Source organism: Nycticebus coucang, chromosome 3 (assembly GCF_027406575.1).
Source record: "Nycticebus coucang isolate mNycCou1 chromosome 3, mNycCou1.pri, whole genome shotgun sequence".
Lineage (NCBI taxonomy): Eukaryota > Metazoa > Chordata > Mammalia > Primates > Lorisidae > Nycticebus > Nycticebus coucang.
The window spans coordinates 7,243,982-7,260,467 of NC_069782.1; the positions used below are offsets into that span (position 1 = coordinate 7,243,982).

The window sequence follows — 16,486 nt, forward strand, 5'->3', positions numbered from 1 at the left end:
TTACTCCATCAGGCAGTTTCCCCGACATTCTTCGCACAATGCCTGACTTCTCTTTGGCTCTTTGTTTCCTTTGTTCCTTCCACCTTGACATGAACCCCAAATAGGTGCCTCTTCCTTCTAGGATCCTGATATCTCATGAAGGCTTCCAGATGCACCATATCCCACAACAATTTCTCTCATTTGTATTCTATTTTTGTGTCTAGCATCTGCCTATAACAGAAACAAAAGTTTCACGAAACTATTTACTGTGGTTTTTTTGAGACAGAGTCTCACTATGTCGCCCTCGGTAGGGGGCTGTGGTATCACAGCTCACAGCAACCTCAAACTCGGTCTTAATCAGCGGTTTGCAACCTGTGGGTCGCGACCCACTGGAACTGTATTAAAGGACCATGACATTAGGAAGGTTGAGAACCACTGGCTTAAGTGATTCTCTTGTCTTAGCCTCCCAAGTAGCTGGGACTACAGATGCCCACGACAATGCCCAGCTATTTTTTGATGCAGTTATAGTTTAGCTGGCCAGGGCTGGGTTCGAACCTGCCAGCCTCCGTGTATGTGGTTGAGGCTGTAACCACTGTGCTATAGGTGGAGAGCCTTTACTGTGGTTATTGTACTCTGATATTTTCATTTTATTCCATTCTATTCTAAAATTTCTGGCTGAAATCCATTAAATCAGGTAATTTTATGACCCCACTTAATGACTGAGCCACAGGCGCCGCCCAATGACCCCACTTAATGACAACCCAGAGTTTAAAAACAATTAACTACATCATAAATAAGATCTTTGAGTTCCTTTTGCTTCTCCCTCCAAGGCCCAGCACACAATAGCCAACCACTCATACAATTACTTGTTAATTGAACCAAAAAAGGGGTCACAAACTCAGGAGTGTGGGTGAGTAAAAAGGGAGTAAAAGGGAGGGGTTTCCTTCTGAGGGCCATGAGTGAAAGAAAAAAGGAAAAAATATAGTAAGAAAGATGCAGTATTGAAGAAATGGTTTGAAAAATATACATACATATATATATAGAGAGAGAGAGAGAGAGAGAGAGAGAGAAAGAAAATGGAGAAGTCTAAGAAGAATACCCCAAGAATGATAATAAATGGTATGTGACCCTCAGCCTCAGTGTCTGGGAGTGGTAGGGACCTGGAGGAACCAGAGACACAAGCCCTGTCTAAAAGAGACAGTTGGGGCAGCGCCTGTGGCTCAAAGGAGTGGGGCGCTGGCCCCATGTGCCAGAGGTGGTGGGTTCAAGCCCAGCCCCGGCCAAAAACTGCAAAAAATAAAATAAAAAATAAAATAAATAAATAAAATAAAAGAGACAGTTGCTAGTCAACTCCAAACAATTGCTACCAGCTTGAATACTCAGTGTTGCCAGATATTTTGAATTTAGGACAAGTGGCAATAAGATATTTTGGGGGGCAATATTCCAATTTTTAAATATTGGAAACTCACTTTTGAAATGTAATATGTCAGTATATGCCAAGAAAATACACCCACCCAGATGTGGACCGTGGCCTGCCACTTAACAGCTTATAAATTAACATTTAACTCATGAGGGAATCAAATGGAATTGACTAAATTTCAGAAGGATGAGATGTCACTCTAATTTGATGGGTAGCTTCTCAATAGTAATTTGAAAGTAGAACATAAAGGTGAAAGATCTTTTCCTTGGCTGAAATTCCTGCCTTAAAAAAGATTCCAGAGGGCGGCACCTGTGGCTCAAAGGAGTAGGGTGCCAGCCCCATATACCAGAGGTGCCGGAGTTCAAACCCGTCCCCCTCAGAAACTAAAAAAAAAAGACTCCAGGCTCGGTGCCTGTGGCTCAAGCGGCTAAGGCACCAGCCATATACACTTGAGCTGGAGGGTTCGAATCTAGCCCTGCCCACCAACAATGATGGCTGCAACCAAAAAAAAAAAAAAAAAAAAAATAGCCAGGCCTTGTGGCAAGCACCTGTGGTCCCAGCTACTTGGGAGGCAGAGGCAGGAGACTCACTTGAGCCCAGGAGTTGGAGGTTGCTGTGAGCTGTGATGCCAAGGCATTCTACCCAAGGTGACAGCTTGAGGCTCTGTCTAAACAAACAAAAAAAAGACCCCAATTATTTCCATCTTTTCCCAATTACTCAGTTCCCTATTTACTCTATCCCCAAGTGGCCTTGCCATCACGAAGGCTAAAACGTTAACTTTCTTTGAATACTGCAATTTAGTGTCTTACCAAAAAGACAGGTTTGTTCACTTACCTTACTTTGCCAGTCTTAACGAATAAATAATCATCTGCCCTCAGCCACTCTTCAAAACTAGTTTCTGTTGTAACTTTTTTTTTTTTTTTTTTTTTTTTTTTTGTAGAGACAGAGTCTCACTTTATGGCCCTCGGTAGAGTGCCGTGGCCTCACACAGCTCACAGCAACCTCCAACTCCTGGGCTTAAGCGATTCTCTTGCCTCAGCCTCCCAAGTAGCTGGGACTACAGGCGCCCGCCACAACGCCCGGCTAGTTTCTGTTGTAACTTTTCCCAGCTGAAGCAGTAGATTGAATCAAATTGAGAAACTATTTTCTTGGATAACTTGGAAGAAAGAATACAAAATTTCTCACCCCATGTTGTGAGAGAGTGACGCATTCCTGAGTTAATTTGGGCCAATTATGACCAGCTTGACTTGTCATGGCACCAAAACACCTGACATAACTTGCTTACTCTCCAACAGGAGACTTGTCCCCACCCTCTCTCCCTCACATGCTTACTTAGGAAGCTCACCATTTTGAAAGCATGGCGTGTGCCTCTCATCATTATTCAAAATGGGAAGGATCTGGAATGCTTGAGTAGGAATTAAGCTCACAAGCCCTGGCAAGATGAAATCACATGTTGGGGGAAAAAAAAAATATTTTCCTTGGGTGGCTCCTGTGGCTCAAAGGAGTAGGGCGCTGGCTCCATATATGGGAGGTGGCAGGTTCAAACCTAGCCCTGGCCAAAAAAATAAAATAAATCACTATCAAAAAAAAATATTTTCTTCACCACACGATGAATGGAGACATCAGCGGTTAAGAAGGGTGTTTACCTTTTCTTAAATTTTATCCTTTCCTATTTATATACTAATTCTTTACCCAGAGGTCCCACCAAGGAGGCTGGATTTCTCATTTTGTTTTAGTGATGCTCAGGGCCGGTGTTTCCAGCATTACATAAGAGATTCGATTAAAAGCACAAACATGCAGAAACTCAAGCCTTCCTCCTAGGGATTCAGTCTGCCTTCCCTCATCTTGTCCAAAATGATAGGAGACATCTACCCTTTATCTGCTTAGATACACTCCATCCGACTTTCCTGAGATACACTAAAACAACTCAGCTCACTCTGACCTTTACCATTCTGTCGTGTAGTTTTCCACTGGAGAATGCACACCAAACTGAGCACTGGATATACATATGTAGGTTACAATTTGGCCCGAATAATTATCTTTAAATTAATAGCAATTATTTCAACCAGGTTTTACATACAGTATCATATTTGATCCCCCACACGATCTCCATTTTATAGATGCTGTAAAGAGATTCCTTGCACTAAATCTAGACCACATGGTAGGTGGCCGACTGGAGTGTAAATCCACCTAGTCCAATGGCACCCTAAATAAATAACTACAAATACCAGCATCCCTTGCCAAGGCTCGCCACATTCCCCAGGGCCTAGTCCTCGCGGTTGGATCGAAAAATCCAATCAGCGCCGCCTTTCCCGCTCCCCGACCAACGGGAAGGCTGTTGCTAACACACCAGCTGTATTTTTAGATTTCCGTGCTCTGGAACGGTGTAGGCTGGTCAATTCTTACCGCCTGGTGGAACACGCTTAGAGGAAAGGAGAAGGGGAGGGAGGCGAAAGAAACGCAGGGTGGAGCCGGGCAAGGCGGAGGGGGCGTGTGCGTGACGCTCAGTCTCTCGCTGACGCACTAGGCAAATAGTCCCTGGAGGTGCCCCCAGGGTTGCAGCGTGGGGGATGGGGACGCTCAGGCTCCTTTCCACCTGCCTGTCCCCGTGGAGTTTGCCCTCCAGCCTCGCATTTCTCTGCTGCAGTCAAGGAAAGCGCGTTTAACCCCCCTCGCTAGCACTACTCTCTGCCCTTGCCAAAAAAAAGCGATCAAGTAAAAAAAAAAAAAATGCCGCTGGAAACTTTCCGATTCTCGCTACCCCACGTGGGTTCGGCTATGGCCGTTGAGCCGAACCGTCTGAAATGAGAATAAAGGTGGGGGCGGGAGGTAGAATTGGGGAATGGGCGATCTGAGGGATGAGACAGGACCTCACACGCAATCAGCCAGACGTCCCGGCTTCGCCTCTGGCAGTTCAGTCTGCCTGTGACCTCAGAGGACAACCTTTGCTACCCCCAACCCTACGTCCTACACAGTCACAAAGAGGTAAAGTGAGTGGCCCGTGTGGCCAGGCGGGTGCAGAGGACCCAAGGCGCGGACTTGGCGCGCCCTGTCCGGGGTTTAGCGAGCCTGGCTCCGCAGCACAAGGGGCCATCGAGCGCACGAGCTCGGCGGCGCCCCTAGCTCAGGCTGGCGTCACTGCGCGCCGGCGGGGCTGTTGATAGGACAGTACTATGACTCTCCCTTGTGCCCCACTTGGGGGTCACCAGCCGGGAAGAGCTAAAGGGGACAGGGGCGCTCTTGTGCGGAAACGGGACGCCAAAAACGGCGAGTGGACGTTAATTATGGCCCTCAGCTCCGTTTCACTGGCTGGCGGGCTCTACCTCGCCTACCCTTCCTCCCGCACAGCGGGCCCCATGCCCCCAATTCCTTTTGGCCCTTACGAGTCCCCCGACGAGGAACGAGGCGCTCAGAAGACGCAGACGAACCCGAATTCAGGTCCGAAGTCTCCAGAGCCCGAGTTGGCCCCCGAGCTCCCCCACCCGCGGACATCCTGTAACTGGGGCGACGCGAGAACTGCGGGACCCTCAGCTCAGGGCTGGAGGGACGCCTCGGGGGACGATTCGGGCAAACATCCGAACCGTCGGCGCCGAGGCAGGTGCTGTGCTGAAGACTCAGCAGGAAGCGCTCCCCGAAGGCCTAGCGATGTCGTCCGCTCTCCCCGCGACACTGGCCCACCCAATACAGAGTTAGTGTCCACTGTGTGCCTGGCCCGTGAGCAGCCCTGTCCAGGGCCGGGCCCAGCTGTCACTGAACGCACCATCTACTGGGCAGACCCCTTACACAATGCTCACGAGTTCAGAGAGCGGCTTGGGCATGAAGGAAATAACTACGGTGCGCGCTGTGACGGGAGAGAAAGGCGGCCAGTCTAGCTAAAGAACCCACACGCGCAGTGAAGTGGGCGACGTGGCCCAGACCGGGGTCGGCCCGCTTGCTTGGCACTAGAAGGTTAAGCCTCTGGCCGGCGGGAAAGTAGTCCCGGCCAGGCGCCCGGCCCCGCCCCTGCACGGCGGAGGGACGCATCACGCAGGGGTGGAGAAGCGGATCCGTGCGCGGGGTTGGTAAGGGTGAAACTTTTCATTGACTTTGCTCACTTCGGGCTGGGGCGCGGGAAGGTGTGGGTCCTCGTGTAAGAAAGGCGAGTGACAGGGGCGACAGAGGCCAGAAGGGCAGGACTGTCCTCCTCTCCGCGACACGAGTCACCCTCTGCTCCACCATCCATCCCCGCGCCGTCGCTGCCAGCCGGCCCGCCCTCCCTTCATTCCCCTGCCACTGATCCCAACCTCCAAAAAGCTGAAGGAATTATTATTGGGCCAATAATACCCTCGTTCGTCCCCCGACCTTCAACAACGAACAGGACACATTGGCTCCCAGCCCGGTGGCGCCCGGCAAGGAAGGGAGAGCAACTCCGCCCCACGCTCAGGACTACCCTGGAGGGAGAAGCCGCCCGGCCGCCGGCAGAGCGCCCGGTCACCGCGCAGACCCGAGCAAGTGAGTGGGGGTGTGCGGGCGGGGGGCCACGGTGAGACACAGCAGGCCCGACCGCCTCCCCCAGCCTCTCCCCACTTCGGCTCTTCGCTTTACTGTACATCACGATGCTGTCGCCCCCCTTCTCCCGCCTGGCAAACATTTTCCTTTCTCTTCTACCTCCCTCTAGACGCCCTCTTCCTTTTCTCCGGGGCTCCTCTACTCACGCCATCGCTGATCCTGGGGTACCCGAGAGTCCCCTTCTCTTCCAGTTCCAGTATGGCCTCTTACTGGGTGGGGTACATTTCCGACCTTCCCAGCTCTTCATATCCCAGATTCTCCCTGGATTTCCCTTGTTCTCCAAAGAAACATAACTCTCCCAACTTAAAATAAATCAAAGGAAGGAAGGGGATCCAGGCCTTGTTCTTCTGCTTCTTTTCCCGTGTGCGGGGAAGAGGGGTGGTAATTATTAATAGGAATGGAGGTTGGACACCCCCACCCCTTTTTGGCAATGGAACGGGTCAGTGGAGATTGTCCTTGGGCCGGTGAGCCAGAATTCACCATTTCAGTTTAAGCTTTTTATACCCTAACGTGTTTGAAGGGAAAACTGGGTGGAAAAAAAGTACCCATAGAGCAACACCAGGGAGTAGATTCTGGTGGTTTCAGTGAAGTGCCTAAGAGAAAGGGCTCGACTCCTAAACTCCTGTCCAGAGTGTCCAGAGAGTGACCTGTGCCCTTGACCAGAAGTCAGACGAAGGGAAGGAGGGTACAGAGACAGCAGCGACAGCCGGCAGGCTCTCTCCTTCCCTCAGAAGGAGCCAGAACGCCATACAGCAAGCTCCAACTTGGGGCACACAAGGTCTGGGGTGCCTGCTCAGTATCTAACATTTTTCTCTCTTGCTACCCTACCCTGGTAGTGGGTCTCATCTCAGATTTTCCAACAGAAAAACACCCCTGTTGCTTCCCTGGGCGTCTGCCCCCATCCTTCTCTGAAGCACAGAGGAAAAGCAGCTTGTGTGGGAGTAAGGATTAGGGAGGTTTAACACCCAGTAGGGGAGCTTTGCCGAGGATCTGGTCTGGTCGTGGAGCAAGGCCTTGAAGTGGAAGGACTCACGCACGGAATTTTAAGTATTAGAAGACGTTCAGGTGTCAGATTTCCATTTTTTTCCTTTCCTGCTCGGGAACCTTTTCCTAATCCTGGTCTGGTTACTTAGACTTGGATTAGAAGTGGGGTGAGGGTTGGCCCTTGCTGGCGTCGGGCCTTTTAGTGGGCCGGCACCCCCACAGCTTAACTGGGAATTTCTGTGGCCAAAAAGATGAAAAAACTGGGTTTAATTTTTGCTTTTTCTTTCCTGGCTGTGAGGGTGCTGGACCCTAGCCTGCTGAAAAAGACTCGTTTTTCTTTGAATCTATGGTCCCTACAGCAACTGCAGACGGACCGCCCAGCCCACGGAATTCGGATGGGGGGGCGGGACGTGACCTTATCTATGCCAGCCCACCCACCCCTTCACCCAGAAAAAGCTCATTAGAAGAAGATCCCTAATTCAGCAGTCGTGGGAGGTGATGAAGAGAAATGGGGGTAAAGTTCAGCCTCTCCTAAAACCTAGAAATGGAGAAGGTGGGGCGGTACAATACGGGGAGTAGGCCTTCTGGGTAGAATTTGTATGAAATGCTTTAGGGCGGCGATGCGGGGGGGAGGCGCCGGCTCCAGCGCGCATGTGCATCGGAAACTTTTCCTTGGTTCTCGTTTCCTCGACCAGCTCCCTTGCCGGGCATGCGTAGTACAGCCGGTCCGGCCTTCGCAGAGCCCGCAGGGAAGTGTAGTGTGCGAAGAAAGTAGGTCACTTGCTTCAGCTTAGTCCTGAGTTGTCTGAGGACTACGATTCCCAGGATACAGAGCGCCTCCCGGCCTCCCGGTCTGTGCTGGGATCGGGTCGAGTCCCGGCTTCTGAGGAACCTGGAGCGCTGTAGAAAGGCTCATCTTAGTCGAAAGGGGCGTTGTAGTCAGAGCCAGTGTTGTCCCAGTGGCCTCTCCTTGGGGCGTGATGTGAGACTGGACGGGGTGGTGCAGTCGGCCGCACGGGTCCTTAGAGGCCTTTCCGTCCAGGCCGCGGAGTCCAGCGGGGCGGGTCCCTCTCCCACAGCATCGAGGCACCCAGTCTGGGACACCTACTGGCCTTGTTAAAATTGAGGGCCCCTCTTCCTTTTCACACATTTATTCGAATCCTGTAGTACTTGACTGTAGAATGATTTGGGTGTTGAGACTTTGAGGGGCCTGAAAATTTTTATTTTATTTTTTAAGAGAGATTCTGCTGTGTCGCCCTCGGTAGAATGCTGTGCCATCACAGCTCACAGCAACCTCCATCTCCTGGGCTTAAGCAATTCTCTTGCCTCAGCCTCCCGAGTAGCTGGGACTACAGGCGCCCGCCACAACTACAGGGCTGGTTCGAATCCAGCCCTGCGCCCGCCACAATGACGGTTGCAGCCGTCATTGTTGTTTGGCAGGCCCAGGGCTGGATTCGAACCCACCAGCTCAGGTGTATGTGGCTGGCGCCTTAGCCACTTGAGCCACAGGCGCCGAGTTGATAATAAGATTCTTACTGAGGGCAGCGCCTGTGGCTCAAGGGGGCAGGGCGCCGGCCCCATATGCTGGAGGTGGCAGGTTCAATCCCAGCCCCGGCCAAAAACCGCAATAAATAAATAAATAAACAAATAAAATGCTTTGGGGAAAAAAAGATTCTTACTGAAACTGGACAGAATTTGCTCTCACGTTTACAATTTAATGTATTTGACAAGGGAGAGATTTTACTACTTTTTTCTTCTTTTTTCCCCCCCTTGGCCATTTGCCCCCAAATCAGTCCTCTGCAGCTTCTTAATGAATCATCTTGTTCCTTTTGCTTTTGTTAAATGGTAGTTATTTCTAAGTTTTCTAATATACGACACTTCTATACAATATTTTTTGCATAGACTCTAGAATTTGTCAATGGCTCTTTAAAAATGAACAAACCCGGCGGCGCCTGTGGCTCAGTGAGTAGGGCGCCGGCCCCATATGCCGAGGGTGGCGGGTTCAAACCCCGCCCCGGCCAAACTGCAACCAAAAAATAGCCGGGCGTTGTGGCGGGCGCCTGTAGTCCCAGCTGCTCGGGAGGCTGAGGCAAGAGAATTGCTTAAGAACAGGAGTTAGAGGTTGCTGTGAGCCGTGTGACACCACGGCACTCTACCCGAGGGCGGTACAGTGAGACTCTGTCTCTACAAAAAAAAAAAAAAAAAATGAACAAACCCATCTGAATGGTCGCTCCTGTCTTTAGGTAAGGACAGCACTGGTGCTTTAATCCTGTGTTTCATAAACTTCTTGAAGTCAAAATTAGATTCTGAGCTGATAGAGCAGAAAATCTTATTCTGGTTGACTGTCATGTTTGTAAAGTTCCACCCCACAGCCACTTGACCTAGCCTGTTCTCCAATTAAAGAGGCAAAGGTGGCATTATATGCTTCCTTATTTGTGCGACAACATCGCTGAGGTATAAATTGGTGTGCAGCTTTAGTTGCTTATGCTGCAGAAAATGGTTAGCTAGGCAGGGCTGATGACAGTGGTTCTATTGTATTTTCGGGTGGAAGGCTTATTTCCCAATGATTTTGGCCTGCATTTAAAATGCTTCCTTTCTGAGGCTGAACTGTTCAGGGGTAGTTAACTTGGAAGGCAATCATGCAGCAAAGTTTAAGGAGGCCTAGAAAGGTATATAGGCCCTTTGCTATGGGTGGAATATCAAGAGGCATATTTTAAGAGGCCATGTGGTACCTTGGGAGAAGTGTCATATGTTAACTTCGGTGTGTCATTTCAAACACACTTTGAAAACACCGTCTTTAACTCCAAGCCCATTCTTGGGGAATCAGTGTCAACTTTCTTCACAATGTTTTAGACACCTCTGACAGACCACTGTGGCCCTTTGAAACCTCCATTCTTAAGAGGAGTTCCACATTTCTGGTGGTTAGCTTTGCATCTGGTGATTAGCTGTATCCTCATAAACAGAAAACCCCTTATTCTTTTTACCATTCTCCATCTTTTTAAACCCAAAAGGGCCCTGGATTTTACCTGTGTTATCATGAGTAGGCATTAGGAGTAAACTCCGTTTGGAAGGCAGAGATAAGGGCATCCTGAGCATTTTTGTGGAGGGCTGAGAGACAGACAGAGTTATTGTGCCTCTGCTGATTCACTATGTGACCACCACTCTGTTCCTCAGACCTGAAATGAGAGTTATCGAGAATCTAGCCATTGGCATATATTGTGCTAGGTTGACCCAGGGTATCTTCTCTGCATGTTCATCCCAGAAATTTTTTTGTCTGAGTTTCTGAAATTCAATACAAAAAATACTCCCTGAAGCCACAGGCACAGGCCTAAGAATTAAGAAGGAAATATCCTGGGACAGGCATTCCAAAAACTCAAGATCCCTAAGCCTAAAATGGGCACTTGGATATTTCCTTTTGAATCCAGAAGGGATTTTTTTTTTTTTTTTTTTTTTTGAGACAAGAGCCTCAAGCTGTCCCCCTGGGTCTAGTGCTGTGGCATCACAGCTCCAACTCCTGAGCTCAAGCGATTCTCCTGCCTCAGCCTCCCAAGTAGCTGGGACTACAGGCACCTGCCACAATGCCCGGCTATTTTTTTTTTTTTTTTTTTGCTTGCAGCTGTCATTGTTTGGCGGGCCCAGGCTGGATTCGAACCCACCAGCTCAGGTGTATGTGGCTGGCGCTTTAGCCACTTGAGCCACAGATGCCGAGCCATTCCAGAAGGGATTTTAATCAAAATCTAGCCCTGAGTTGTTTGCAGGATGGAAGATGGCTCTTGAAAGATCATGGATCAATTTTGTCTCTGTGCTGAGCTCAGTAGCACAACCTTGCCCAGAGGCCTGGACAGGAACATGTTCTGGCCCTGCCACCCCTTAGAGATGTCCTTTTCAGATCAGTTTCTCCCTCAGCAAAAGCCTGGAGCTACCCTTTTGGTGAAAGTCAGATTAGGATCGCTGGCTCACAGATCATCTTCTTGAGGACATAAGGCTGGCCCAGGGCTCAGGAATAAACCTTTTTGACCTCAGTGGGATCTGGCTGTGAGAGAATCCCAAAATAACAATCTGAGTGTTTATCTTGGGCTGCCTTCTCTCCAGGGATCTCCAAACACTTGGTAAATCTGATCCAGTGCCGAGGACAGGTGGTCAGACAGTCCCTGGGGAACTGAGTGATGAAGGGTCCCTGCTGGAGGCTCCGGGATAATGGAAAATTTTTTTCTTCTGCCACCCTCATCACATATACCCTCACCAGAAACTACAAAGATTTCCTCAGGCCACACAGTGCTGCTCTTAACTCTTTGCTGGCCTTCTGGGCTCTGGTTCCTTCTCCCTGGGGCTGTCCCCAGTCAGTAGTTCTTTTTTTGGCCTACATCTCTGGTTGTGACAAGATTTGCTTGCCTTTTTCCTAGGGTTTATGCTCTCATTTTATTCTTGGAGGCTCTCTGGATGCAAATGCAAGCTTTAGTCACTCTGGAGTTCTTTTTTTGTTTTGTTTTGTTTTTGTAGAGACAGAGTCTCACTGTACCGCCCTCGGGTAGAGTGCCATCATGTCACACGGCTCACAGCAACCTCTAACTCTTGGGCTTATGTGATTCTCTTGCCTCAGCCTCCAGAGCAGCTGGGACTACAGGCGCCTGCCACAACGCCCGGCTATTTTTTTGTTGCAGTTTGGCCGGGGCTGGGTTTGAACCCACCACCCTCGGTATATGGGGCCAGCGCCCTACTCACTGAGCCACAGGTGCTGCCCCACTGTGGAGTTCTTAAATTGTTCTGCAAACCCAGAGTGAGCCAGAAAGTACACACACCAATGGCGCCCCAGGTGACAGATGGATGTGATGGGAGTCCAAGTCCCCAGTAAAATGTTGGCAGTGCTCCTTCCTGTTCAGTGACCTGTATCCCTTTCCATTTAAGGAGAACAACCAAATATTTTACACTTACATCGGCCTGTGACATTTTGGAGACATGACTTCACTGAGATATGGTGGAGACAGCAAGAGCCTTCTCTTTTTCCACTTGAATTAGGGACTTGATTTTTTTGGTGGCATTCATACAGTGACCTGAATTTCTAAAAATGGTGGGATCCACAGTTCCCTGATTTCTGTAAAATCACTTTAAAATAATAGCTAACTTTGTCAAGTGCCTACTAATTGCCGGATGCATGAGGGAGTTCACACCCTTAAACTACCTTCATGATAGCCTCATGTTACAGATGAGGAAACTCAGGCTAAGAAGAAAGTGACTTGACCACAGCCGTACAGTTAGGCTAGGCACTGGTGGAGTAGAAACAAACCTCTGGGTCCCGTGTGATCCCAAGTCAGTGCTTTTCTCTGTATCCTTTGATGTTGGTCACCAACAGCTTTCTATGTATCTACTCACGGTGCCTCTCCCTTGTTTCCCAGAGCTGTCTGGAGCCTGAGGCTCCCCACCTTATATCTCTTGCCACTGCCCTTGGCCTGTGCACGTGCTCTGCGCTGATTCTCTGCCTAGGAAAGGACCATGCAGCTGGAGATCAAAGTGGCCCTGAACTTCATCATCTCCTACTTGTACAACAAGCTGCCCCGGCGCCGGGCAGACCTGTTTGGGGAGGAGCTAGAGCGGCTTTTGAAAAAGAAATATGAAGGTCACTGGTACCCTGACAAGCCACTAAAGGGCTCTGGGTTCCGCTGTGTCCACATTGGGGAGATGGTGGACCCTGTAGTGGAGCTGGCTGCCAAGCGGAGTGGCCTGGCGGTGGAAGACGTGCGGGCCAATGTACCTGAGGAGCTAAGTGTCTGGATTGACCCTTTTGAGGTATCCTACCAGATTGGTGAGAAGGGGGCTGTAAAAGTGCTATACTTGGATGATAGTGAGGGCTGTGGTGCCCCAGAGCTGGACAAAGAGATCAAGAGCAGCTTCAACCCTGATGCCCAGGTGTTTGTGCCCATTGGCAGCCAGGACAGCTCCTTGTCAAACTCCCCATCACCATCCTTTGGCCAATCGCCTAGCCCCACCTTTATCCCCCGTTCTGCCCAGCCCATCACCTTCACCACCGCCTCCTTTGCTGCCACCAAATTTGGTTCCACCAAGATGAAGAAGGGTGGTGGGGCAGCAGGTGGAGGGGGTGTGGCCAGCAGTGGAGCAAATGGCCAACAGCCTCAGCAGCAGCCTCGTCTGGCTCGCTCACCCACCAGCAACCTACTGAAGCACAAGAGCCTCTCTTTGTCTATGCATTCACTGAACTTCATCACAGCCAGTCCGGCCCCTCAGTCCCAGCTCTCACCCAATGCCAAGGAGTTCGTGTACAATGGTGGTGGCTCACCTAGCCTATTCTTTGATGGAGCAGATGGCCAGGGCAGCAGCACCCCAGCCCCTTTTGGGGGCAGTGGGGCTGGCACCTGCAACAGCAGCAGCTTTGACATGGCCCAGGTATTTGGAGGTGGTGCCAACAGCCTCTTCCTGGAGAAGACACCTTTTGTGGAAGGCCTCAGCTACAACCTGAACACCATGCAGTATCCCAGCCAGCCTTTCCAGCCTGTTGTGCTGGCCAACTGACCATCCCCACACCCATGGGGCCAGGAGCACCCAAGAGCACAGAAAAGAGAAAAAGGAAAGGCCAAAAAAAAGAGGAAAAGAAAAATATAAAAAGATTTCCAATCTTCTCACTCTCACTTCTAGAAAAAGATCCAGCTTGGGCGTGGAATGGAAGGGGGCTCCCAAAGCACCGTATCCTGTTTAACTCACCACCCCCGACTGTTTGCCTGCTGCCTCTGATTTATTTGGTTGGTTTGGGTTTTATATATTTTTTTTTCTTACGTGTAGTTTTCTATATAACATCTTTAATTAGTGGCTTCCTGTACTAAGAATGGTCCAGATGTGAATTGCTGCTCCCTGTTCCTCCCTCCCTCCTTCACACTCCTGATTTAGGATTTGTGTGTCCAAGCTCACAGGGAAGGAAGAACTGCAGCTGGAGCCTGGCCCTTCCTGGAATGGGGAGAGTCTGGCCTATGTCACTGCCTCTGTCACCCAGCTATCCTCGCATTCAAAGCCATCCAACCTCAGCAGTCCTTCTCAGGTCCTGCCACCAGTAGGTCCGAACCCAGTCCCCACTCCCTTTCAGGCTGGGCCCCAGGGAGCTGCTGGCTGGCCACTCAACACCCTCCCCCTGGAGCTGATGTCTGTGACTACAGGGAGGTTAGCACTTTGTCCAGTTGAATTCCTTTCATCTCTGTCCTGTGGCTCTATGCTCTACTCCCCTCCCCTCCTGGACCATCACCATGGCCCTGGGGACCTGGCTATTAATATGTGTAGCCTCTTTCTCTCATGCAGCCTGTTCTTCCCTGAGCCTGAGGCTGTGGGTAAGGCCAGGGTGGAGGGGGTGTATGTGGGAGCGGGCGTGTGCGCACTTGCTTGCATGTATGGTTTGCTGTCCTCTTTAAAGGTTTCCAAGCCATGTGAAACTTTTCCTCTGGATTTGATTCTGGGCTACAGCAAGTGCTTATTTATATGTGAGGCTGGGGAATGGGTCACAAGTGGTCATAGGTCCTTTGTAGGGCAGAACAGGTGGTGGGTGATGCTGCAGCTGAGTCTAACACTACCAGGGGAAAGCACTGCAGAAGGAACTGGTTTCCACACTGCAAAAAGATCAGCACTTTTGTTTTTTTTCGACAAAAAAAAAAGGGGGGTTCGCTCTGGAAGGCAGAGGGAATACCCAAGCCTCTATGCCTAAGAAAAGTCCCTGGACTCACACCTTCCTGTTGTGTGACCTTCGCCCTGGAGTGGGGGAACTGCTCACCCAAGTACTCTTGGAGGCTGCAGGGAGGTAGGTGGGAATTTGGAGATAGTGCCTATAGTGGGCAGTCCTGAGCCTCTGGTGTTTGGGTTGTAGATGTTATTTTAGTACCCATGAGCCCCTGCCTGATTGAGAGCTTCTTGGTACCTCTTGCCATCCCCTCTCGCTACCCTGGCCCAATCTACTGGACCTTGATGCTGTGAAGAGTTGTGTTCTAGGCAGGCCAGGCTGGACTGCCACTTGGCAAGCCCAGCTGACATCTGGACATAAAAGAGCACTGCTCCTCTGCTTCTGCTTGCAGAGAGGTGGCTTCTCTAGCCCTGGGAGGCAGCTTCCATGCCATGATGCTTTGGCAAGTAGGGCACTTGGCATCATCAGGGTCCCATCACCAGAAAGCACCAAAGCCCCTGGCACTTCACCCACTGCATCCTCCCCAGGGACCCCAAGTGAGCAACTGCTGTGGCAGTGGATCCGGCCCAGATAGACACTGCCAGCTTCCTCTCCCTGCAGTGGGCATCAGCTCTACCTCCCCCAGCGGGCAGTGCCCTGGCTTCTTGGCCTAGCATCTATCCCTCTAGACTTCTCAGGGGCCAGCCCAATCTGGGCCACCCTCTTCCTCATCCTCAGCTCCCACATAGGTGACAGGCCCAGGCAGATGGCTTCTCGCTGGGAAAGGTTGGATGCCGCCTTACCCCTTCTAGGCCTTCGTCCCACTGACACAGGTACCCACCCACACCCAGGTCACTTGTTCTCACAACACATAGGGAAGGGGGGAGACCAACCCCTTTGTGTCTTTTGAAATACGAAGAAAAATGTGTGTTCAGGAGCATGACTCCAGTACTGGGCTCATGGGCCCAGATCAGTCTGTCTTGTCTCAGATCTAAGCATTTTTGCTTCAATTTTATTTTTTTTAAGAAAACAAAAACAAATCTGCACTAACTTAACCTGTTTTCGTAGGAAAACCTTTTTTTTTTATTTTTTACATTTTTTTGGTGTCCGTTTGTATTAAATAATTTGCTACATTTGTAAAATGTAAGAGGTATATATAATATATGTATATTTCTAACGTAAAAATTGTAATTTTCTTTTCAGGATTTTTTCTTAAAAAAATGAAAGAAACGTATTTTTTCAGGAAAAACAAACTTTAAAATAAAAAAAAAGGAGAATAAAACCTTTCTCCCCTTGCCCCATCCTCTCTCTCTATCCCTCTTTCCCAAGAACAAATCAAAAGGTGGATTATTTGTAAAGAATGTAAACCGTAGGCCCAGATGATGGCCTTTTCTCAAGGCAGTGAGCTACAGACTATTCTCTCCCTAGGGACGGGAAGGGGGCCTCGAGGCAAACAGGGAGAGGAGCCGGGAGAGCAGGGTGGTGAACTTTTTCTTTAGTGAAGGAGGGATACATCAAGCATTTTGTATTCAGAATGTTGTGCAATATTTTGGAATGGGACATTAGTGTGTCTAGAGATTTTAGTTTAAAAACAAAACAAAAAGATTGATCAAATCTGTACAGTTTATATTGTTCCAGATTTTTTTAAGTTTGTATTAAAAGCATGATATATAATAGCCTTCTGCCTGCTCCTGGCTTGTTTTATTTGTGGGGTCCCTTTGGGGATGGGGAGAAAGGGAGCCCACCCCCTGCCGGCTTTAAGAAATGACCCACCCCCACCATTTGGTAACTGAGCCTTGGACAGAGATAATTAATTGTTCTGGTGCCCCCTTTTTCACCAACTATCTGTCCATCAACACAAGACATTTTTCTACACTGTAAACAGATTTCGTGAGGTTAGGAAC

General features: G+C 49.8%; 2 protein-coding genes across 3 annotated transcripts in view; one reads left to right on the plus strand and one right to left on the minus strand.

The window, feature by feature from the left end:
- ACO2 (aconitase 2) overlaps positions 1-6,917 on the minus strand; it is a 77,689-nt gene extending 70,772 nt beyond the window's left edge. The window contains exon 1 of the mRNA XM_053584798.1: positions 6,094-6,917. The gene's annotated coding sequence lies outside the window, so the exon portion shown is untranslated. The remainder of the gene's footprint in view (positions 1-6,093) is intronic.
- On the plus strand, positions 4,266-16,258 carry TOB2 (transducer of ERBB2, 2). 2 transcript variants are annotated; one of them, XM_053584809.1, is made up of 2 exons: positions 4,266-5,890; positions 11,837-16,258. In XM_053584809.1, the coding sequence occupies exon 2, from the start codon at positions 12,422-12,424 to the stop codon at positions 13,454-13,456; it is 1,035 nt and encodes a 344-aa protein (XP_053440784.1). In that variant the 5' UTR covers positions 4,266-5,890; positions 11,837-12,421; the 3' UTR covers positions 13,457-16,258. The 2 variants fall into 2 exon arrangements, with proteins under 2 accessions (XP_053440784.1, XP_053440783.1); XM_053584808.1 differs by having other exon boundaries at positions 4,721-5,890; positions 12,325-16,258.
- Positions 16,259-16,486: the final 228 nt, after the last annotated feature.